Raw genomic sequence first — 26,073 nt, 5'->3', positions numbered from 1 at the left:
ATTGAGATTTTTTATTGGAAAGAGTAACTTTCATTCACTAATTAATAAGAAGTACAGAACAAGCTCCCCAAAGAGGAGTGCTGCACTCCACATAGCAGTTGGCTAATACAGTGCTGCCCAAAAAAAAAAATCAGCCATGGAGATCTCATATATAAGCATTATACTAATTGCAAAGGTTAAACAAAACGTATCTTAGAATCCTCTATCATAATTCATACATTAGGATAAACAAAGGGGCAGTGGGGCAGAAGCCAGCTTTACATAGGCCCTATCATTCCAGGCACCAAAAGTGACCCCGTTTCAATCATTGAAACCAGCTTATAAAATTGTTAGTAAACCTATTCTAATAATTTGTCATATAGAATCCCATCCGGGGATAGAATCCAGCATTCTTAGATCTATCTAGGAGATTCCATGTGCCAAAATTGTACCCATTCCGATCATCAAAACTAAGTAACCAACTGACTCCTGGTATCCTAATACGAGTCTGTACCACATAAAGAGGGAACATATCTCCATTTTCTCATCCTGGTGCAGTTATTTCTCATTCATCCCATTCACTGTTCCAAGGGGTGCTTTAAAATCTTTTTTGGAGTATAGATAGATACTACTTTCTAATTAAATGATAATCTTTGATACAAAGTGAGGGAATTAATTTACTAGAAGATATACCTGCCACCCCTGGTCAAGAAAGAGTTTTTCCTTGGCTAGTAAAGTTGGTGTGGCATGTAATCCCAACAATGCGCAGCCTCGACTCTGCACAACAATTTGGAATAAAACATATTAAGAAATTTGAACATTGACAGGAAACAGATCACAACTTTATACTCACAAATAAACAAAAACTTTAGAAATATAATGTGTCAATAGTATGACCCTAACAATGTGTTCATATAAGATGTCAGTGGATAGACTTGCAAATTCTTTCCGGTATATAGTTCTAAAATAAATAAATATCACATTGTATTTACAAAAAAAAAAAAAAAAAATCATTCTCATGGATTAAGTAGGGAAATAAGAGGAAGCAAAAGCAGGGACCAAAAAAGGGATAATGAACTCCATAATCTTCCATCACCTTCATGAAACAAAGCATGGTGCAGAATCAGTTTCCTATTGGATCTAACTGTGAACATACCTCTAGGTACTTCCATTTACAATTGCTGATATTCACAAAATGGGTCCACAAGAGTCTCATTGAAGTTCTTATTAAGCATCAAAGGTTCCTTGATTTCTCTGGAAGCAACAGACAACAAAACAAAGAACTCCAACTCACTTCTCCTCTCACTTGAAAGCACATCTTGACCATTGAAGGGCCCATCTATAACACCATGGGCACACCTGCTTGAGTTTATCTGCCTCAAAGCAATGATCCTCCCAGAAATAAAAATTCTCCTAAATCTGGACTTTAAACTTGCAACTAGAAATGTGAAAATCATATGTCAACATTAACCTCTTCTGTACACAAATTACATATTGTTTTGGAACTTGATAAGCAATCCATGCTTTCCGGATGCTAAACTTCTCCATATAGCCTCTAGCTCCCACCACAATCATTTCTTTAACATTTGTTCAGTCGTTTTATACTCTAGGGTGATGACAATGACAAATCCCAACCCATCACTCCCTTAGGCCTGCCCACACACCACTGTCATCTCATTTAGCAATGCTTGAGCCAAACAAGACTAAATAGTGTCATGTGCTTTTGTGAACCTATAGAAATTAGAATGTGAATAGTCCAAAACATATGAATAAGGAATTTAATATCATGATCCATGAGTGTATGTATCAACTAGATAACCAACTAAGTGCTTTTAAAGCATATCACCTAGGCAACAAACCAGGTTAGTGGCATAACTAATGGGGGTAAATAAGTAACTAAAAATCAATCCAATTGTGATCTATATATTGAAGATTTTTTACACCAAAAAATCAATCCGATTGGATGAATTAACCAACTACAAGATTGTTATTTTCAAACTGGGTGGTGACAGTGTATTCTCTTAATCTGTCTAATGAAAGTTACCGTTTCTGATCAAAAAAATTTGATTAAAAAAAAAAGGATTGTACTCTTTGAAAAATAACTCGTTCATTTGATGGTTAGTACTTGGGAGGTATCAAACCAAGATTTTTTTTCCTAGCAGATCTACATTATGTCTATAATATTATGGTTCAGGTTGAAAAGATCTTCAAACTTCCATCTCAAATACACACACATTGAGAAAAGGTAGCTATATATATTTATTGTCACCTAGGTGTCTAGTTATCTACTCACTTAGCCAGGCCAAAATGTCTATTTAACACCTGGCTGTAAGCCTTATCCCTAACTTCACACCCAGAGGAAAATAAAAGAAGATGATGAATAAAAAACTCTAGTTTACAAGAACAGCTTATTCTTTGACAAAAGTTAATGACCCTGAAGATAAGGTAGGAAGGAAGCTACTACATTGTTTAGGTAATCAAGAAAAAAATCCCTATTACCTCCAAATTTCTGATCATCTGCTGTCCAAAGGGATCATCTGGAAGGATCTGTTGAGCAAAAGAAGAAGATTTTATACTATGGCCTATGGAAAACATTAAATGACAAAACTTAAGGAAACATTCATGAGAAAACCAAAGAAAAAGGTTGAACCTGCTCGTATAAGAAAAATATTGCGGTAGAAAAGGTTTTTGAAGCCCAACCAACTATAGCATGGATTGAATCTGGATCCAAGTATATTAGAACACACTCTGCAATTATAAATGTTGGCAAGCTGACAACAATATCAAGATGAAGCAGCTTAGTCATTTCTCAAACATGAATTATGACTGCCCTAGTCAGCCATGAACTGATAGGTAGACATCTCCCAACACTCAAAAAGAAACAAACGGAAAACATAAATGAGTCATGAAACATCACCACTTGTTCCCCTGCATGGATCAGTGATTTAAAAGGTGCACCTCAGGCGCAAAGGTGAGGTGCATTTTAGGGTATGCACCTCACCTAGGTCCTAGGCGCAGCCCTTTCAAAAGGCACACACCTGGTGCGCCTTTTCAAAATTTTACGCTATTTTGCTTTTTTTGAACTTAGTGGCTGGGCTGGGGGTGGAGCCCCCAGACCCCTGATCACATCCCTCAAGGCAAGCCCAAACAAGTCCATGTTAGGGTCTTAAAATGCACCTTGAGGGGCATGGTACAAATGCAGCTCATATAATAAGTAATGCAATATGTTTTACATCACATTAGCTACTTGAAATAATGCAATTGAGGAAAAAAATAGATTGTGGGATTTACATGCTTGAAAACGCTTTATATGTTTGATTTTATTTTTGAATTTTTATTTGGATATGCTTTTACATGTTATGTTTATGTATTTTAATTTTAGATAATAGGTTTTCAAAAACATTTATTTTAAAATTTAAGTTTATATTTTTTAATTATGTTTAATATTTTTTTGAATTTTTTTGCTTTTTTTAATTTGCTGACCTTTTTATTTTTTTAGCTTTTTTATTTTTGCGCCTTGCATCAAAAAAGTGTGTGCCTCGCCTTACTCCTCGAGCACAAGTTACCCCTTGTGCTTTTTCTGCACCTTGCACTTTTATAACACCGGCATGGATACAACTATAGGTACTGCTCCAGAAAGTAACATCAAGCAATTTTTCCAGGTAACAACATATATTAGAAACCAGAGAGCATGCTTGGGATTTGCTGTGGATGATGACCATTTGGTTGTGATAAAAATTAGCAAGAAAACCAACTTTTCTTTTTCTATTACTTCTAGTTCTTTCAACACGGGAACTGGTTAGCAGTTTTTTTCCTCTAGTTCTTCTATCACTTCCACCAGTCCCAATGGATTCCCCACAACCATACACTATTGCTTTACCACCTAACTACCTGGCCTGAAGTTTGGTCCTTGCTGTGATTGTTCTTTTGATTTTTGAGAAAGGTAAAGTATAATGTATTGCATTAAAATATAAGTATGGTCCTTTGTACAATGAGATGCTGTATTGTACATGTATGAGCCAATTAGTGTAGAGACAGTGAGAAGATCTAGCCGCAGGGCTATTTTTGTACTTTTACTTCTTTTGTTGTACATCTGGTATGTGAACATTGCAAGAAACCCAAGCACACAAAAGATACTTGTTGGAAGCTACATCCTCACTTGGTCCCAACAAAACTAAGAAATAAGAAGGGCAATGCTCATATGGCAGTGAACACTGATTCAGCATCCTCATCAGGCACATCCCTAGAGACTTTAGTTGTTGTTCGGGCTGCCCTCATACAGTTGGAAAAGGAAGTTGGGAGTTCAGCTCAGCCATCTTAGTCACCATCAGCTCCTGCCACATCTGCATTTGCACATTCAGGTACTCGAGCCTCAGCTTACCATGCTTCAGCTCCAGGTAATACTGACCACTACATAGATTCAGGTGCATCTGACCATATGACTAGCTTGCCATCTTTATTCACTTCTTATCACTTGTCCTCTGGCTGAGATAGAGTATCCATTGTTGATGGCTCTCTTGTTCCCATTTCGGGCAAGGGGGACATCAAGCTATCGGATACTATCTCTTTATTTTCTGTCTTGCATGTTCCTAAGCTTGATACTAACCTGCTTTCAGTTAGTAGTATTAACAAACACATGAACTGTTCAGTAACCTTTTTCCCTGACCGATGTGTTTTTCAAGATTTGGAGACGAGGAAGGTGATTGGGACTGGCCGTGAGACAAACGGGATCTATCTGCTTGGAGAGAGTTCTCGTCGGGAGGAGTCAGTGGATAAGAAGTCTTTTGTTTCCTAGTCTGTGAGTTCGGTTATGCTTTGGCATAACCAATTAGGTCATTTGTCTTTTAAGTCTTTGAAGAGTTTGTTTCCTGCTTTATTTGAGTCTGTTGAGTTATCAAAGTTGAGGTGTGAGAGTTGTGAGTTTGCCAAACATTGTAGAACCTCTTATTCTTTAAGTAATAAAAGGAGTAATTCCTCTTTTGATATTGTGCATACTGATGTTTGGGGGCCATATCATATCTCTTCTATGGGTGGGTACAGATATTTTCTACTGTTTGTTGATGACCATACCCGTTTTTCTTGGGTCTATCTTATGCGTTCTCGGGATGAGGTTCTTGCTCTGACCCAAAACTTCCATCAAATGGTTCTCACTCAGTTTGAGACCAAAATCAAAGTCCTTAGATCTGATAATGCAAAGGAATACTTTGCTCAGCCATTGACCTCCTACCTTCTTAGCCAAGGAGTTATTCACCAGAGCACTTGCCCTTATACACCACAGCAGAACGGCGTTGCCAAAAGGAAGAATAGGCATATCTTGGAGGTGACTAGAAGCATTATGTTTACCTCCAATGTACCTATTCCCTTCTATACCCAGACGAGGAGTTGTTCATTGTCCCCCTTAAAACCTTTGGTTGTACCTGTTTCGTTCAGCTTCTCGGGCCTCATCATTCCAAGTTTGAACCTAAGGCCTCCAAATGCATTTTCCTTGGTTATGCACAAACTCAAAAGGGTTATTGCTGCTATGATCCGGTTTCAGGGAAACGGTTTGTCCCCATGGATGTCACCTTCTTTGAGGAGACATCCTATTATCCTAGGGTTTCTCCTCAGGGGGAGAGCAGTGAGAGTGGGGCTGTTTTGAGTTTCTTTCCTCAGGGGGAGAGCAGTGAGAGTGGAAGTGAGGCTGATAGAAGTGGGGCTGTTTTGAGTGGGGTTGTTCCTTTACCTATTCCACTGGATAATGAAGGCTGTAGTGGTGAGGGTGGTCAGAGGGAGCCGGAGTTGAGTCTATCACAGGTGATGCAAGCAGGTTGATCCTAGTCTTTGGCAGTCCCGGCCAACTCCAGTTCCTTCTACGGCTCCAGATCCAGAGCCTACTGAGATACCTCTAACAGTTGCCACTTCCCCTCCGGTGGATGACCATGATCTCCCTATTGCCATTCGCAAGGAAACGACATTGCACCACTTCTACAGCTCACAGCATCTCACAGCTCTTATCCTATGATCGTCTGTCTCCATCTTACCGGTCCTATCTCACTTCCATTGCCGATGTCCCTATTCCAAGAACAGTGCAAGAAGCCTTATCAGTTCCAGAATGGAAAGATGCTATGCAAGTCGAAATGGATGCCCTATTGAAGAATAATACTTGGGCACTGGTTGACCCACCAAAAGGAAAGAAACCGGTGGGATGCAGATGGGTGTTCACTGTGAAGCATAATGCTGATGGCTCTATTGAAAGGTACAAAGCCCGACTGGTTGCAAAGGGGTTCAATCAAACTTATGGTATAGACTACTTGGAGACCTTTGCCTCAGTAGCCAAGATGACCACCATCCGAGTTCTGTTATCCCTTGCAGCAAATCATTCTTGGCCCCTGTTTCAGATGGATGTTAAAAATGCCTTTCTAAATGGAGACTTATAGGAAGAGGTTTACATGCAGTTGCCTCCTGGATTCTATGATACAGAAACAGGTAAGAAGGTGTGCCAACTGAACAAGGCATTGTATGGTTTGAAGCAGTCACCTAGAGCCTGGTTTGATAGGTTCAGATTAGCCCTTGGAAAGTTTGGTTATGTACAGGCCCAGTCAAATCATACACTATTCATCAAGAGGGTGGAGTCCTCTCTGACACTACTAGCAGTATATGTTGATGATATTGTGGTGACAGGAAATGACAGTCATGAGATAGAGTCCCTCAAACAACTCCTTCATCAAGAGTTTGAGGTGAAAGATCTTGGTGCACTACGGTACTTTTTGGGTATTGAGGTTGCTAGATCCAAGCAGGGATTTTTATCTCTCAGAGAAAATATGTTCTAGATCTATTGGCAGAAACTGGAAAGTTGGGTGTTAAGCCGACTGATACACCCATCGAACAAAATCACAAGATTAGTGCAGAGGATGGGGAGCCTCTTGAAGACAAAGTTATGTTCCAACGGTTGGTTGGAAAGCTCCTAATCTCTGCCTCACTCGGCCGGATATCAACTATGCAGTTAGTGTTGTTAGCCAGTACATGCACTCCCCTAGAACTTCTCATCTTCTTGCGGCAGAGAGAATATTAGCATACTTGAAGAGATGCCCGGGTAGAGGTATATTGCTCAAGAACAATAATCACATGAGGGTGGAAGTCTATATAGATGCCGATTGGGCTGAGAGTGTTGATGACAAAAGGTCTACCTCTAGATATTGTGCCCTTGTGGGAGGTAATCTTGTCTCTTGGAGGAGTAAGAAGCAGAGTGTTGTTTCCCGCTCCAGTGCTGAAGCGGAATACAGGTCAATGGCTAATAGAGTGGCTGAAATCTTATGGCTGAGGTCACTACTCGAAGAGTTGGGTATTGACTATGAAAAGCCCTTAATGTTGTATTGTGATAATCAGGCAGCTATTAATATAACCCACAACCCAGTGCAGCATGACAGAACTAAACATATCGAAGTTGATCGACATTTTGTGTGAGAAAGGGTCACATCGCAAGAAGTGTGTCTTCCGTACATCACATCTAATATGCAGCTCGCGGATATCCTCACCAAGGCTGTACCAAGGAAGAAGTTAGAGACAGACCTATCCAAGTTGGGAATGATAGATATCTACTCCCAACTTGAGGGGGAGTGTAGAGAACACTGATGTGGGCCCCACTGCAGTGGTCCCCACTGTGTTCGTAGGACAACAGTGTAGTTATTTGTTTCAGTTATAGTAGTGTCAGTTTGTTAATTCAGTTGTTATTTATTTCAGCTTTTATTTACTTTATTTATTATGTAAGTACTAAGGGCAAATGTGTCCTTTCCATTATGTACTAAACATAACCTATAAATATTAAGAGAGTGGCGGCGGCAGATCTGTTAGAATCTGTCCCTCCTTTCAACCACTTGTGTTCTCCTATTTCTCTTATATTCTCTCTCCTTTCTCTCACTTTTCTTCTATTTTGTAAACCTAAAACCTATTAGGATTCAAGACTGATTACAGTCTTGATCTTCTACTGTACTCTCTAATTTAATTTTTTTCTTTATTTGTAATTTGTACTTTGTAGTTGATTGGTGGCATACTTATGGACATTGCACACCAGACCTTAAGCATATTGCATTACGCATATTAGGTCTTACGTGCATGTCTTCTGCCTGTGAGCGTAACTGGAGCACCTTTGAGCATGTAAGTAATTTTATTATTATTTATTAATTGATTTATGATTATAAAAGTTAAAATATTTATAATCTTCTTATTTTTGTTTGTTATGAATATAGATTCATACCAAGAAGAGGAACAGACTTGATCAAAAGAGGCTTAACGATCTTGTCTTTGTCCAATATAATCAACGTTTTCGTGAGAGGTTCTTGACAAGACGTGCAAACCCACGACAATTTGATCCCATTTGCTTCGATGATGTTGATGAGAGTAGTGAATGGTTGACTGGAAGAGACCCATCAAATGAGCTCGTTTATGAAGGTGGTGATCTCACATGGAATAAAGTGGATGAAGTATTAGGTGCAACTGAAGTTGTTGAGGGTGCAAAATGGCAGAGGAGAAGTGCATATACAGTTTATACACATGCAAGTAGAAGCGAAGGTAGAGGTGGTCGTGGAAGAAGCGATGGTAGGGGACAAGACAAAGGAAAGAGTGTTGTGCAAGAAGAAGAAATGAAGACTTAATGTGGGATAGAAACATTGAGGATAATGAAGATGAAGATGAAGATGAAGTCGAAGAACTTGGTGGGGAAGATGAAGACGATGAGGATGCAGATGATGTTGATTGTGTTGTTAATGATGTTGGCGGATTTAGTGGAGGGGTTGTGGGCTCTTATTACCTAGATACTGAAATTAGCTAGACATTTTTCTTTATCGATCATCTACAAACTTCATTTTTTGTTATCCTTAATCCTTTTGTAGAGATTCTAGAGAATTGGATAAGTGCCATATTTATTTTTTGTTATGGTTTTATTCATTGCTTATTTGGTTCCTACTTCCTATCTACTTCCTTTAAATGCCTAGAATAGATAAATTTCCATCAAGGTATGTCATATGTGTTTAATTTGATTCCTAGTTTTCTACAAAATTGATAATTCCTTTTATTATTTGTTCATTTATTATAAATTTACAATGCTTTTTGTTTAATTTATTATTGATTTGTGTGTGTGTGTTAAATGTTAAAGGAAAAGTGAGAAAAGAGAGAACACTAAAGAAGGACAATGCTCAACATTCACTTCAAAGTCGAAGGTATGTCTTTGACTCTTTGTGAATTTAAAAAATATTTTTAGTATTTATTACTTTATTAGTTTAGTTTTTTAGTGTAGTTGCCTTGCCTAGTTGGTTTAGACTCCTTTTTATTGGTAACATTTTATATTGTTAGCTTTTTATATGAATTTTATACTCATTTGAATGATTTATAGTGTTCATAGTTAGTGTACATGCTTGCTAGTTAGCACACAAAACCAATAAAATGACTTAGAAAAGCATATATAAAGTAAAAACTCAATAAAACTAACATTTTAAAATTCCAACGCCTAGGCGCCCTGTGGTCGACTAGCCCCACCTAGGCGCCTTGAAAACTACAGATCATATGCCTCCTCCATTACTTCTGTGGTTGGCCAAAATGGCACCTCTAGTGGCATATCTGAAGAACGGATTCAACAGCTCATGTCCTCGGCCATCTCCTCAGCGTTCTCTACTATTGGCATGCCTGATGAGTTACCAACCTATTGTCCCTCACCAAATCACCTATGGTATATTAACTCAAGAGCCTCTAACCATATGACAGGAGCCACACTCGGTTAGTATCCCAAACCCCATCTTCCCAATAAATACATTGTCATTGCAAATGGTGAAAAATTATATATACTTGTGATGATTTGCATTTAGGGAGAATGACAGTTCAGCCCTAGGTCAGAATTCTTAGGCCCAAAGTACAGTTGGGGTAGGTGCTAGCTCGAAATTGATGCCAATTCACAGGCGGGCATTGGTGTATAGAGTTGGGGTATTTGGCATTTTGAATTTTTATAGGTCTACAGTGGAATTCAGAAATCTGCAATAGACATATCCGTACTTTTCCATTGTATTTATCTACCTCCAAGTCATCTCTGTTTCATTTAATCCAAAACTTTATTTGTACCTAAGTGCACCACCAATTTGATTTTTGTTGGCCAACTTGTAGAGGAAGACAACATTGTCTCATTCACTTCTGATGGATGTTTGATACAGGACCGGCAAACTAGGAAGGTGAAGGGGAAAAGACATAGACTAGGACGACTCTTTGCTCTGGATTTTGAGATGAATAAGGTTACACTCGTTTCTACTTCTTGTTTGCTTTCTACTTCTTCTGGTTTTGAGTCTGTTAGTGGTGTTAGTGAAGGGGTATTTCAGTCTTTGTACTTGTTGAGAATGTTGATGTGTACTGTTATGTTAGTTCGAGTGCCTCTTACTTAAAGAAGGGCACTCAAGTCTTTTCCAATAAGTTAATAATATAATAACAGGTCTGGCCGAATCTAGGGATTGACTTTTCTCTAATTCGAACCAGCCCTTCTCTCTTTTCTCTCTTTTCTCTCTTTTCTCTTTTCTTCTTTCCTCTCCTACTTCTTGCTGTTTACTTTACTTTACAGTCAACGAACAAGACAGAATTCTAGGGCAGGTCAAACTTCAACATGGTATCAGAGCAAGGTTCACCAAATCAGACTTGCTAGAATTCTATCTTCTGCGCATTCGAATTAGGGTTTCTCTTGGGTTTCTCAGTTGTGAGTTGGAGACTGGGAAAAGGGCTGAAAAGGAGTGATCGCCCTCTTCCCTAGGAGGTTTCTATGCCTCCGATTGTGTCGCTGGTGATTGGTTGCTGTGGTTTCTAAGCCCTAGTTAGGGCTGGTACGTGTGGTGCAGTGGTGTCTCAGCCCTTTGTGTGGTTGGCCTTCAGGCGATGAGGTAATTTTTTTTTATATACTTTTTCTGTTATGGAATACATGAGAGGTGTAGTACAGTTCGCATGATGGGTTTTCAGATTGCAGTATGCTAGGGTTTATTCTGGTTTGTGTGTGATTCGAATGGCAATAGTGTCTACTTAATGGTGAAACTTCCTATAGTTGTGGATTAAGTGTTGGTGGTGTTACAAGTGTGGTTTTCAGCATTTGATATCGCTGAAATCAGTGTGTAGACCTCGGTGAGTAGGGGTTGTGGTGTTGCAGTTTTCAGCATTTAATACTGCTGAAATCAGTGTGCAGATTTCGGTGAGTAGGGTTTGTGGTGTTGCAGTTCTCAGCATTTATTACTGTTGAAATCAATGTGTAGATTTCGGTGAAGTGTCTGTGTGTAGTGTGCAGTGTGTAGTGCTCATAATTCAGTGCTCAGAATTCAGTGATAAGGGAGTTCGGCAATGGCAGATAACAGTGATAGTAAACCTAGTGTCATGATATCTACTGACTACCTGAATGTCCAAATGACCTCCATTAAACTGAATGGAGAGAATTATGTCCCTTGGGCCAAGTCTGTAGAGGTTTTTCTAAAGGCGAAGAAGAAAGTGAAGCATATAAGAGAGGAGAAACCCCTCGCTAATTCTCAGGAGTATGAAGACTGGGAACAGGAAGATGCACAGATCATTACATGGTTGTGGAACAGTATGGAACCCAAAATCAGTGTGAACTTCATGTTTCTTGACACAGCCAAAGAGGTGTGGGATCATGCTAAGAAACTGTATTCAGGTCAGGATAATACCACTAGGGTATATCAACTGTATCAGGAATACTTCAATCTACAACAGGGAAATCAGAGCCTTGAGGAGTACTATGCCAGTGTGAGGAATATCCGTAATGAGTTAAATGTCTATCATCCTCTCACTTCAGATGTCAAAGTTCAACAGCAACAGCGAGAGCAGCTTGATGTGACACGGTTTCTGGTGGGGCTGAAGTCTGAGTATGAACCAGTACGAGCCCAGATACTAGGGGGATCTGCTCTTCCATCTTTAGAGGAGGTGTTTGCTCGTCTTCGGAGGGCTTCCATTGAATCTATGGACTCTAATGTCTCCGATAAATCAGCATTTGCAGTGTCGAGAGGTCGAGGTGGCAGAAGTGGGACTCGAGGAGCCCAGCCTGGCAGGAGTGGTAGTGGTGGATCTACACATATCCATGGTGGTGGTCGTACTGGAGGCAGAGATTCAAAGGGAGCTCGTGGTAGAGGACGTGGCTCGGGTCCACGGAAGTGTACTCACTGTGGTTTGGATGGACATACCATTAACTACTGCTATGACTTACATGGTCCTCCCTCGACGTGGGCCAACCATGCCATGACTAGTGACACCATATTCAGCTCTAGACAGGAGAATCGGTCAGCTGACCCAATGCCTTCTACTCCCTCAGATGGTCCAGGCAAGGAGATGGTGAGTGTTCCTCGTGATGAGTATGAGAGGTTTGTTCAATCCAAGTCGCAGTAGAACACAGCTTCCTTTGCACACTCAGGTATGGCTTGTTTGGCATCCACACCCAACCCCTGGATTATTGACTCTGGAGCCTCCGATCACATGACGGGAACTCCAGGTGTGTTTTCATCTCTCACTCATTGCTCAACATCACAATCTGTTACCCTTGCTAATGGCTCCACGTCATCTATCTGTGGTGTTGGTAATGTTGACCTAGACCCTGTATCCCTATCCTCTGTTTTATATGTTCCTAAGCTTCCATTTAATCTTATGTCTGTTAGTAAGTTGACAAGTCCCTTAAGTGCTCCATCACTTTTTACCCTTCTCTGTGTGTGTTTCAGGATCTCAAGACGGGGATGAAGATTGGTGGAGGGCATGAAGCCGGTGGACTGTATTATCTTGATGGTGGTGGACGAACGTCAACGGCCCTTCAGTCATCCATTTCTCCTCTCCAGTGGCATTGTAGATTTGGTCATCCTTCGTTGAAAGTGTTGCAGTCCTTAGTCCCTTCATTGAGTCAACTTTCTGTTTTAGATTGTGAGTCTTGTCAATTTGGGAAACACCATCGTGTTCCCTTTCGTTCTAGGGTCGATAACCATGTGTCGAGTCTTTTTTCTTTAATTCCTTCAGATGTTTGGGGTCCTTATAAAGTGATGTCATATAATGGATACCGGTATTTTGTTATTTTTGTTGATGACTGTTCAAGAATGACGTGGCTCTATTTAATGAAAGAAAGAAGTGAATTATTTTCCATCTTCCAGAAATTTTATGCTGAGATCCGCAATCAATTTGGCGTTCACATCAAAATTTTCCGTTCTGATAATGGTCGTGAATACTTGTCTTCATCTTTTCAAGAATACTTGGACCAACATGGCATTATACACCAAACTTCATGTACCTACACTCCGCAACAAAATGGGGTTGTTGAGAGAAAGAACCGCCATCTTGTAAAAACGGCACGTTCCCTCATGCACCACATGAATGTTCCCAAAACCTTTTGGAGCGATGCAATGCTCACCTCTTGTTTCTTAATTAATCGGATGCCCACATCTATCCTTGATGGCCATTCTCCTTTTAATGTCTTATTCCCCAACATGTCTCCGTTTCCGCTTTCTCCTCGGGTATTTGGGTGTGTCTGCTTCGTTCATAATCTGAGTCTCGGGACTGACAAGTTAGATGCACGTTCCCTGAAGTGTATCTTCCTTGGCTATTCCCGAACTCAGAAAGGGTACAAGTGTTATCATCCCAGTTCTCGTCGTTCCTTGGTATGTGCTGATGTTACATTCTTCAAGTCTACTCCGTTCTTCGTGGGGTCCGGTGCTGCTGCTTCCCCCACATCACCACCTCCTCTTCCTTTTCCTGTGGCTGATCCACCTCCTCTGGTTCCAGTCATGCCTACGTCCTTGCCTCCGGTGCCACCATCGGTTGACCGTCCACCCATCCGTCACGTATATACACATCGCCCGCGTGTACCGGCTACATCTCCTCCAGCTTCATCACCGTCAACAGATCCAGCTCCAGCTCCGACACCGGCCTCTGACCTAGATCTTCCTATTGCCTTCCGGAAAGGTAAGCGTACTTGCACCCTTCACCCTATTTCCAATTTTGTTTCACTTACCCACCTCTCCGCCTCCCATCTCCAGTTCATATCTTTGTTATCCTCCGTGGTTGTTCCTAAGGATGTCCAGGAAGCCCTTACCTCCCCAGAGTGGTGTCGTGCTATGGAAGAAGAGCTCTCTGCTCTGCATCATAATCACATTTGGGATCTCACCGCTCTTCCTCCTAGGAAGCAGGCTGTCGGTTGTAAGTGGGTGTATGGTGTTAAGTACTTGCCAAATGGTCGTGTTGAGCGCCTGAAGGCGCGGCTGGTTGCCAAAGGGTACTCCCAAACCTATGGCATTGACTACACAGAGACATTCTCCCCGGTTGCTAAAATAGGGTCAGTTCGTGTCGTCATCTCTCTTGCAGCTATGTATGATTGGCCTCTCCATCAGCTAGATATCAAAAATGCCTTTTTGCATGGTGATTTGCTCGAGGAGGTCTACATGGAGCAACCACCCAGGTTTGTTGCTCAGGGGGAGGATGGTAAGGTATGCAGACTTAAGAAGGCTATTTATGGACTTAAACAGTCCCCTCGAGCATGGTTTGGTAGGTTCAGTGAGGTGGTCAAGAAGTTTGGTATGAAACAGTGCCAAGTTGATCACTTTGTCTTCAGTTTTGACTCTTCGGCAGGCAAAATAATATTGGTGGTGTATGTGGATGATATCGTTGTGACTGAGAATGATAAAATGGGCATTGACAGATTGAAAGCATTCCTACAGGAACACTTTCAGACAAAGGACCTTGGCAAGTTGAAATACTTTTTGGGCATAGAGGTAACAAGATCTAAGCATGGCATTAATTTGTGCCAGAGGAAATATGTGCTTGATTTACTGGAAGAAACAGGATTATTGGGTACTAAACCGGCTGAGACACCTATGGAAACAAATACGAGGCTGAGCAGTGATATAGGTGAAGTGTTTGAAGAGCCTGGCAGATACTGACGACTTATAGGCAAACTAAACTATCTAACCATTACTCGGCCAGATATTTTATTTGCGGTTAGTGTGGTGAGTCAGTTCATGCAGAAACCTTTGGTCCCACATTGGAATGCAGTGCTAAGGATTGTGAGGTATCTGAAAGGAGCTCCTGGTCGTGGTTTGCTGTACAGAAGTGATGGAAAACTGGTAGTAGAAGGATACACCGATGCTGATTGGGCAGGTTCTATGTCTGATAGACGATCTACCACAGGCTATTGCACCTTTATGGGGGGTAACCTGGTAACATGGAAAAGTAAGAAGCAAACAGTTGTGGCAAGAAGCAGTGCAGAAGCAGAATATAGGGCCATGGCACATACTGCTTGTGAATTAGTGTGGCTGAGGAACCTTCTACAGGAAATAGGATATGACATCAATACTCCAATGAAGCTCTATTGTGACAATCAGGCAGCGGTTCATATCTCTTCCAATCCAGTGTTTCATGAAAGAACCAAGCACATCGAAGTTGACTGTCATTTTGTGAGAGAGAAGGTGCTGAATGGGGTGATAGAAACTGCATATGTTAGTACGGGAAACCAGTGGGCAGACTTGTTTACAAAAGGCTTGAGTCGGGGGAGAGTGGACTACATATGTAACAAGCTAGGATTATATGATATATACTCACCAGCTTGAGGGGGAGTGTTAGTGGTGTTAGTGAAGGGGTATTTCAATCTTTGTACTTGTTGAGAATGTTGATGTGTACTGTTATGTTAGTTCGAGTGCCTCTTACTTAAAGAAGGGCACTCAAGTCTTTTCCAATAAGTTAATAATATAATAACAGGTCTGGCCGAATCTAGGGATTGACTTTTCTCTAAATCGAACCAGCCCTTCTCTCTTTTCTCTCTTTTCTCTCTTTTCTCTTTTCTTCTTTCCTCTCCTACTTCTTGCTGTTTACTTTACTTTACAGTCAACGAACAAGACAGAATTCTAGGGCAGGTCAAACTTCAACAGAGTCCTTTAATTGGCATTTGTGGCATAAACACCTTGGCCATCCGTTTTCTAAGATACTTGATCAGTTATTTGCTTCTGGTAGTTTACCTGTTTCTGTTATTTCCTTTAAGAATATTAATAAAGATTGTATTACTTGTGGTTTATGTAAAAGTCATATTTTACCTTTTCCTTCTAACTCTGAGCATGCTACAGTTTCGTTTCATTTAATACATAGTGATGTTTGGTCGTCTCCTGTTGTTTCACGATTGGGTTATAAGTACTTTGTAACCTTTTATTGATGATTGCACCTACTTCACTTGGGTTTATTTTCTTCGAAAGAATTCTGAAGTTTATTCTGTATTTAAGTACTTTCATACTTATGTTACTGCCCAATTTGATGCCCGAATATGTGTGCTACGATTGGATTCAGAGGGAGAGTATTTTGATGGGGATTTCCAAACTTACTTAAAACAATATGGAATTCAATCCCAAAAATCCTGTCCAGGCACCACACAACAAAATAGGGTAGCAAAAAAAAAGAATAGGCATGTTTTGAGTGTAGTCAAAAGACTCAGAACACTTCTACAAGAATCCCACGTACCCTCTTGGTTTTGGTGGAGGCTGCCAGCACTGTTGTGTATCTCATAAATCATCTTCCTTCATCTGTTTTAAATAATTCTTCCCCTTTCCAATCTCTCTTCCACAAGCCTCCAGATTTATCTATGCTCAAGGTTTTAGGTTGTGCTTGTTTTGTTCACCTTCCACCTCATGAACACACAAAGCTAACTACACAAGCGGCTTTGTGTGCCTTTATAGGGTACAATTCTGAACATAAATGATTCCTTTGTTATGACCTTTGGTCTGTCGTATTCGAATCTCTCATAATGTAGTTTTTCCTTGAGAGTATCATAGTTTTCAAGGCACCAAAGGCGAGGTTAGGCAACCACAGGGCGCCCAGACACCTAGGCGCCTAGGCGTCGCTTAGGCGTTGGAATTTTAAAATGTTAATTTCTTGAGTTTTTACTTTATCTATGCTTTTGTAAGCTATTTTATTGGTTTTGTGTGCTAACTAGCAAGCATGTACACTAACTATTAACTCTATAAATCATTCAAATGAGTATAAAGCTATAAAATTCATATAACTAGCAAGCATGTACACTAACTATTAACTAAAAATAAATAAATAAATAAGTGCAAGAACTAGGAAGGGAGGATAGGAGTATAAAAGTATAGGGGATTAGGGGCAGGGAGGAGTATAGGTCCCTATTTTTTCAAAAAAAAAAAGGACTGAGACTATCGACTAGGAACAGTCAGAGGCGGGGAGGAGTATAGGGGCAGAGCCCCTACTTTTTCGAAAAGAAAAAAGGGACTGAGACTAGGACTAGCGACTGCGAACAATTAGGGGCGGAAGAAGAAGAAGAGAAAAACTTACCTGCTGAAGCTGAGGTGCGATGGAGTTGGGCTAGGGCATGAAGTCTTCAGTTCTCCTCCCTCTCCTATCGAACCGAAAAAACCCTTATGTATGTAAACGAAGAAGAAGACAAAGGCTTTGTATTGTTGTCTTAATAATAAAATAATGATAATGTGTAACCGATTTTATTTTAAAAGAATAAAGCATCAAATAAAATATCAAAAAACAAATTAAAATAAAATTATTAGATGTATGTAGGCACTCGCCTAGTCACCTAGGCACCCGCTTAAGTCTTTGGGCGAGCACCTAGTACACAAAATCCAGGAAGTTTGGCGAGGCGCCCATGGAAAATTGCCTAGTCGCCTTGACAACTATGGAGAGTGTCTTTTTTTAACAAATTGTAAAATTTCCAGCTCCTTCCACTTCCTTGTTGCATAGTTTTGACTCTACAAGTACCTCAAGCATACCAATATCACCTCCACAGCAATTTCAGACCTACTTCAAGAAGCAACGGTCTTCTTCAATCCCAAATCCCCCCTCCGCTCCACCACCAACTGCCGATCCAGTCACCCCAACTGCCCCAGTAAGTGCACCTAGTCCTCCACTTGAACCCATTGTACCCACTTTACATCGTTCTTCTAGAATTTCTCGCCCACCTGACCATTATGATTTTTCACCGAACAATAGTTCCTTCTCTATTGTTTTATCTTCCACCGACATTCACTGATCTTACCAACAAGCTGTAGTAGAACCAAACTGGAAAGATGTCATGGATTCTGAGATCCGAGCCCTTTTTGAGAACGACACCTGGGACTTGGTCAAAACTCCACCTAAGACATCTCTCATAGGGAGTGAAACTGAAATCTGATGAGAGCCTAGATAGATACAAGGCTATGTTGGTTGCACAAGGCTATAAATAGGAATATGGGATAGATTATGAGGAGACCTTTGCTCCTGTAGAAAAAATGACCATTGTACAACTTCTGATAGCTATATTTGCAGCCAAACAGTGGACAATCCATCAAATGGTTGTAAAGAATGCTTTCCTCCATGGGGAGTTAAAGGAGACAATCTATATGAAGCCCCCTCCTGGATATTGTACAGACCCACAAATTGTTTGTCGTCTGAAGAAGTCACTCTATGGCTTAAAACAAGCTCCTATAGCCTGGTTTGAAAAATTCAGATCTGGTATCATTGATGCAAGCTTTATCCAGAGTTCTTCAGATTATTCTTTATTCATTTTAAGGCGGAAGCTGGGAGTGACGATCTTACTTCTTTATGTCGATGAAATACTCATTACAGGGGATGTTGTAGAAGGAATTACTGAGTTGCAACAGTTACTCAGTAAATCCTTTAAGAAGAAGGACTTGGGGCCTCTGACATATTTCTTGGGGCTTGAAGTGAGTCGAAACTCTCAGGACTATTTTGTTAACCAACAAAAGTATGTGGTTGATCTAGTTAAACCGGCAAATCTCAGTGAGTCCAAGATTGTGGATATCCCACTAGAACTGAATTTGAAACTCAGCAAAGGTGATGGTTCTCTTCTAGAAGATCCTACTGTTTATCGTCAACTAGTGGGGAGTTTAATCTATATCTCACCATGACTCGACCAGATATATCATATGTAGTTCAACTGGTGAGCCAGTTCGTGTCTTCTCCAAGACAACCTCATTTATCTATAGTTCATCAGACCATTAGATATGTACGGGGCACTTTATCACATGAGATTTTTTTCTCCTCTTCATTTCCAGAAACCTTACGGCTTATGCGGATGCTGATTGGGCTAGATGCCCTGACACCCGACGATCCACTACCAGCTGGTGTGTATTCTTAGGCAACTCCCTTATCTCGTGGAAGTGCAAGAAACAACCTATTGTATCAAAATCTTCCATTGAAGTTGAGTACAAAGCTATGTCTTCCTTGTGTAGTGAAATCATATGGCTCCAAGCAATTCTACTTGAAATACTTAATGAACCATCACCATTTGTTCCTCTCCATTCAAACAATGTCAGTGCAATCAAAATTGCCTCCAACCCTATCTTCCATGAGTGCACCAAACACATAAAAGTTGATTGCCACTTCATCCGCGATCTCCTTCTTGAGGGTGCTATATCTCTTCCTTTTGTCTCCTCCAGGCTCCAACTGGCAGACCTATTGACAAAAGCAATGACTCGAGCTCAGCATCTATTTCTCGTGGACAAACTTATGCTTATTCCTAGGCATCAGTTTGAGGGAGAGTGTAGAGACAATGAGAAGATCTAGCCACTAGGCTATTTTTGTACATTTACTTCTTTTGTTGTACATCTATTTTCTATACTCTTTCTTTTGTACACTAAGGGCAGATTTGTCCTTTTACTTTCTTTAATATAAATATCTCTTTTAGGGTGTCAACAGTCATAAGGTGAAACACCCACCAAACTGTTTGTTCTTTCCTCTCTTCCATCTCTCTTCCCGACTTGACTCTGAGAATTAGGACCCCCAAAAAATCCCACCCTCAAAAAAGAAGCAGAAAGCACATCATCCTTGTGTACAGACAGTCAACTCTTTAGTTCCTCTATTGCCACATTGACTGCCCCCAATTCTGAATTAGGCTTCTGTTCAACAGTTCTGCTATTCCTTTCATACCAGATGGCCCACAAAATTGTTGCTGGAACTGTTGACCAACAAAATTTTCCTTTTCTGGACATGCCCAAGAGTTTCCATCTTTCTAACATCTCTTTCATTGATCTGGGGCAGCACCATTGCAGATTTACATCTCCTACAGTTTCACCTGATCTCCTATTAGATGTCAAATCAGAAAAGAAATTCATCAGCTATATCAAACAACCATCTAGAGTGACCAGAGATACAACTGTTGCCCTTAACTACCAACCCCCCCCCCAAACCCCTTCTTGCAGACCCTTTTTAACGGACCAGCTCCCTATAAACCGCTTTTTAGTCAAGAGAATAATTTGGTAATGAGGAATAATTGAAAATTCCTATTACTCTTAACTCTTATCATCATACTAATCCTCTTTCCCTTTGACAAAGAATCCTCTAAGAACAATGACAAAATCCTGATAAAGGCCTTGGTTCACATCCATAGTATCACCCAAATCCACCCCCAACCTTTCAATAGGTATCTCGAGTTTCTCTAACCATAGCATGTGACACATGTCAACCTTCTCATTAAGCTCAGTATCTTCTACTAGGGCTGTCAATGGACTTTAAAGGTGCAAATCCCAATCCAACATCCAACCTTCATTAAGCTCACCATCTTTGACAAGACACCCCCCTATAAGCTAGTGTTATGCATCTTCATTATTCTTAATATAAAGATTCTTTTTAAAAATAAAGAAAAGTGAGATCCTCCTTCCTCTTATTCCTCCTCATCCCCCTCTTAAAAAGGCTTACACCTCCTTGTGTTCAGGAGGCTAACACCTCTTCCATTCTAAACTACACCTCAAGCCTCCAGGTAGTTGAACACCTCATGTCACACCTCCGCATTTTAAAACATTTTCATGACCTCCAAAACTTCAACTGCCTTGCAAATATGAAACAAACTATTGTTGCAACTTGCGACAATCAAAAACTATTTCTTTTCAATCCAGAGACAATATAACCATAGGGTTGCCTCCTCAAACAAGCTCGACCCCATCAAGTTCCCACCTTCAATGACTCCTGGCCAACCCCACATCCCATCAATTAGAATAGAGACCAACCTCCTCACATGCCTCCTTAAAATTCACTGTCTTCTTCCTTAAAATTCACTTTGGTTAGCACAAAATTTTCAATGCTGACAAAATCTTCCTCACTCAAATTGCTCATTTTATTCAACCCACCACTTACCCACTTATACTTGTCTCTATTAAAAAAGTCTCCGATTTCCCCATAGTAATGATTCAAAACCCACCTAAAACCAAATTTCTACCCAGAAAACCAAATCTCAGATTCTCACCTCTAACACCAACCATGTGCCCCCGCTTATGAACTACAAACCTACAATTAACTTAATACCTTTGAAACCAACCACATAGTTGTCAAGGCAACGCCTAGGCGAGCGCCTAGGCGACAAGGCACCCTTTGAGGCTCGCCTCACCTAATCGCCAAGCAGTTTTGTACTAATCGCCAAGTAGTAGTAGTACTACTACTACTACTGCTACTGCTACCGCTACTACTACTACTACTGCTACCGCTACCGCTACTACTACTACTACTGCTACCACTACCGCTACTACTACTCCTACTCACTACTACTATTTTCTTTTCTTCTTTTCCTATAACAAAAATAAGGGTTCAGCCCCTATGTTTTTTGAATTTTCTTTACCTTCTTTTTTTTCTTCTCATGAATATGTTGATTTTCTATACTTTAACATTTACTCTATACTTTTCTTATGAAAATTATGAATAATTATTAAGGAAATATGGCTAATATGGCTATGGTACCTAGGGAACTACCCTAGGATCTATGTTTTCTATATAAAAAAATCCATCGCCTAGGGGACTAGGCGCCCCCCTGATGCCCAGCCTCGCCTTGGCGCCTTGAAAACTATGCAACCACATCATTGTCTTCCTCTTTCCTCTCCTTATCAAACACAATCAAATGATTGAAGGCAAATGTGATTAGATATTTTTTTTCAATCATAATCTGTAGTTCACAAAGCATGATAGCAAACATCCGGTCAGCATCTATTGGAAATTGGAATCTGATCCAGGTTGTCTGCTGTAACTAGAATTCTTGCCAAACAAACTTCGACCCATGACAATTTTTTTCTTATCAATAAACTTAAAAAGGACAGCCCAGTACACAAGTCTCCCGCCAAAGCAGGGTCTGGGGAGGGACAGATGTAAGCAACTTTACCCCTGCATATACACAGAGAGGCTCCAAGATTTGAACCCTGGTCACCCCGGCAATGGACTTGCAACCACATTCCCAGAAACAATAATCCACAACTTTGAGTTACGATCATTTATTAAGCCTCCAGCCAATGGAAACCAGCAATCTAGTTACAACTCTAGTCTTAGAAACTACACCGACTCCCATTCAAAATTTATAAAGCATACTTCTTGATATGAAACATAAACAGGAATACGCCCCATCCCACCATCCTCACTCTCACAGGACAGAACTTATGCCATTTTCTATCTGCCCATTCTGCAACTCACCGTTTGATCCAATTACATCTAGAAACTGAGCCACCAAGTAGGAATCCAACAGCTCTAATATTTTCTCCACACCTCCAGTCTTTTGCACCATGATTTTCTGAGCTTCCACAAAGTTTATGGTAACATTTCCAGGTCACCTACACCTGCAGCCAAATCCAATGCTTCATCAGCACCCATCCCTACTATAGATAGGCACAGGTCAGTCCTTCCAACTTAGGAAGTGTCTTCATATGTTCCAGGACCTTCATGCAAATAGACTAGTCAATGCTCTTGCTAGAAAAGAGTTTGTCAGACTCAGTGTATCGGAGAGCTCACCCCCACCAATTAGTTCTGTTCAAATGTGTAGACAGCATACTGTTTTGAACCTTTTCTTCTAATTTGATCTGCTTCCAGAGTTCCACTCTTATAACTATATTATAATCAAATTTTGTAAGTTTCTTAACAATTTGAAAATTAAAACTAAAAAGAATCAAACTGCATCCAAGATGTCATGAAAGATTTGAAATATATATATAAAATCAACTAGAAATAGTGAAGGCATTGATAAACAATTCCAGATTAACTATTAAGTATTGTAATAGAAATTGAAGTGCATCTAGAAGAATGAAACTCCACATGCACACACCTTGGATCCAACTGAGCCTGAGCCATAATACTATCTAGATTTGGAATGTCACGCAAATCAACAGGAAGTAGTTTGTAATGATCGCTTAGTACCTCCCCTTTCTCTGCACAATCAGGCTGTCTGTAATTAGTGTAAAAGAGAAGAAGTCAATAATTAACTGGTTAAATAACATAAAAGGATAGTGGAAAATATTGACATTGACTTGTGAACAGTTCCATGGTTCTTAATAGAAGAAGGCTAGTAGTGATCGACATAATAGTTTTCTGCAGGAATATCAGCAAGTAAAAGGTTTGTGCATACCTCATACTATATTTGGAAAACTAAAATGAAGATTCAAATATGCATTTCACAGAAATTTCATTCAACTACCCACTAGTACTCAAAAATAAACTAATTGCAGCAGAAACCTTGGTCAAGTTTTCTTTGAATTAAATCAGTCAACAACAAAATAATTCTATTAAAAGAAAATATTACAGAAGTGATGTAAGGGTCCTCAATGTCCCACTCAGCTACAGCCCACTATTGAACAGTTTCACAGTCCAGCACAATGCATTTACACAACTCCTCACCACACCACCCTTGTGAACTCCAGTTCCAAATAGATATATTTGCCTATCTGTACCTCACCACCCCTTCCCATGACCATGCTAGCATCCTTGCCACCTTGCTGAAACATTGCTCATTACTACCTTAAACCTAGTCATAACATCACCCCCCCCCTCGATCAATAACATAAAAAAAAAAACTCATCGATTGATTAAAATTAAAAAAAAAAAGGTTACAACAAGAGGTTGTGAATACAACTTAAATAAACCATACATTACAAAGACACATCCCACCGCTCTATTACAATTGTGCCCAATACATTTTCTGCTTATAAACTCCTTGTTTTGCCAGACCACCTGCCAAACAAGTAGCAGATCTTCTTACTCATCTTATTGGAATATTCAAATCTTTTGATAGCCACTTGCAAAATCTAATTTCACTTCTGCAGTCTGAACTGCCAAACCACCCCTTTACCTTTTTTTCAGCCACCCTACTGCTATCTTCAAATCCCCTTCAATGATTCAGATTTCTTTAGCTTTTTGAACCCAAAAAACTGCTGCCAAAAGTTCAGCCCTAACTGAATCACCTTCTTCCATTGGAATCGAAAACCGCGCACAAATGGTTCCACCCTCATCCAAGTCACCCCTTATCACCCCTTCAATTCTTGAAGATCCAGGATTGCCCAAGCTACTGCCATCAAAGTTCAATTTCATCCAAACACCACCTGGGGGTAACTAAACCTCAAGGATTTTCTGAAACCCCCTTCCCCCTATCACTCCATTCCCCCTCCAATTATCTTGTCATTAGTTTGGTTGGATGTCATTATACCTCAACCAAGGGTAGAGACCCATCTCCTTGCTTCAATGCTCAAAGTAATTGACAATCACCTAAACAGTCTCTATAGATCCCGATAGAAAAATGTGCAGGCAAACTAGAAAGATGACTTGGTTGGGGATCTCATGAGTTGTTGAAGACTTGAAGGTCAACACATCAAGTGGCAGAACATGTGCTTGCATTAGTGCATACAATATAGAAGATATTCACTTTTAAATATGATACTAAAAACTCAATGTTTCAGAAATTTCAGAAATGGTAATGAGATCCAGTCATGAATGCCTAGAGTAAGATTTCACAACTTCCAGCCTTGGATAAAAAGAACTTTGGGTTTTAATATCAATCCTATTAAATGGCACCTACCTCGTGAAATGGTTGCTGTTGGTCCAATTGTATCCCTCAATTGGCTGCAAGTGTCTATAAGAGCCGCCTTCTTACTAGTCACCTAATAAATAAAAAGCAAAGGACGTTTTGTTGCATATTATGAACCAACAGCAAAAATATAAATCAACCATAGAGTAAATAAAATGCATTGCTTCAGCTTCCTAATATGATACTAAAACTCTATTGCAGCCAAACTAGAAAGTTGGCACATAGAGTGGCTAAGCATAACATGATATAAGTTTCTTCAACATGATAGACGATCTTCACCTAACTTAGCTACTGTCATCCCCCATGCCAAAAATTATGACCTAGTTATTGCCCACTAAACCCATGAGATAACTACAAATGTTTCAAATCTTGCACCTCCTTAAAATCCAGTTCCACATATAAATATGGCGCATTCCCTTCATCCTGTAAAACAAAATTGAATATTTATAGTCAAACCAATGAATATGTATACTTGCTTTAGTGCACATAATATAGAGCATAAAGGACTATATCAAGCACAGATTAAAATAACCAGGTCAACTTCTGGAAGTAATTAAGGCATAGAATTAATGCACAAGTAACCACTACAGCTTCCCCATCTTAGCATAAAAAATCTCCATAAGTATAGCAAAACACAGATAGACGCATTAGGGAATGTGGCAACAATTCAATATCAATATAGTTCACATACAAATTTTTCACTAAGGAATTCAATAACCTGCAACTGAAAATAGGTTGTATCAAAGCCTGCTCCAAGAGATAATATCTGCTTTTTCATAAAAGCTTCACCACCATTATTGATTTCACAAGTGAGAAACTGAGTGAGAAGCTTCCGAAGAGCAGCCCACCGAGAATAATAACCTTCAGGACATCATTTGCAGAATGACAGAAAAGGAGCTTCAGTCTAAAAATAGATATTGAAACAACTTAATATGATATTCTAGTTTCTGATGGCAATTAACCCATACCACGGTTGATTATTGGAGACCTCCGAACAGGCCTTCTGACAAACAAATGAATGTAGTCATCTTTCATATATCCCTTTTTAACACATGATCTATACAGTAAAAAGAGATATCATTAGTATATTAGTGTTCCTAGAAGTAGGAAGTAACCTAATAAGGTTAAAAACAAAGATAGCTACTTCCTAATACTATAATTCCATAAGTAATATTAGAACCAAAAATAGTTATATTTCTAATTCCTCTATAAGAAATTGACAAACAAATTTGCATGTTCTTACAAAACATCCTCTTGTAATGTTAGTACTGGATATTACAGTT

The 26,073-nt window shown here is 39.9% G+C and overlaps 1 protein-coding gene across 3 annotated transcripts in view; it reads right to left on the bottom strand.

Annotated features, from left to right (window-relative positions):
* The window catches only part of SBI1 (Leucine carboxyl methyltransferase), a 45,824-nt gene that overhangs the window by 6,121 nt on the left and 13,630 nt on the right, over positions 1 to 26,073 (bottom strand). For all 3 annotated transcript variants that reach the window (XM_010277133.3, XM_010277132.3, XM_010277131.3), the window contains exons 2-9: positions 25,759 to 25,847; positions 25,509 to 25,651; positions 25,166 to 25,213; positions 24,782 to 24,863; positions 23,039 to 23,141; positions 2,630 to 2,750; positions 2,479 to 2,526; positions 673 to 756 (exon numbers count right to left, since the gene is read on the bottom strand). In XM_010277133.3, coding sequence (XP_010275435.1) covers positions 673 to 756; positions 2,479 to 2,526; positions 2,630 to 2,750; positions 23,039 to 23,141; positions 24,782 to 24,863; positions 25,166 to 25,213; positions 25,509 to 25,651; positions 25,759 to 25,847 — 718 coding nt within the window. The remainder of the gene's footprint in view (positions 1 to 672; positions 757 to 2,478; positions 2,527 to 2,629; positions 2,751 to 23,038; positions 23,142 to 24,781; positions 24,864 to 25,165; positions 25,214 to 25,508; positions 25,652 to 25,758; positions 25,848 to 26,073) is intronic.

Source organism: Nelumbo nucifera, chromosome 1 (assembly GCF_055504915.1).
Source record: "Nelumbo nucifera cultivar China Antique chromosome 1, China Antique-T2T, whole genome shotgun sequence".
Classification (NCBI taxonomy): domain Eukaryota; kingdom Viridiplantae; phylum Streptophyta; class Magnoliopsida; order Proteales; family Nelumbonaceae; genus Nelumbo; species Nelumbo nucifera.
Note: the sequence above shows the minus strand (reverse complement) of the source record. Positions and strands in the feature narration are given on the sequence as shown.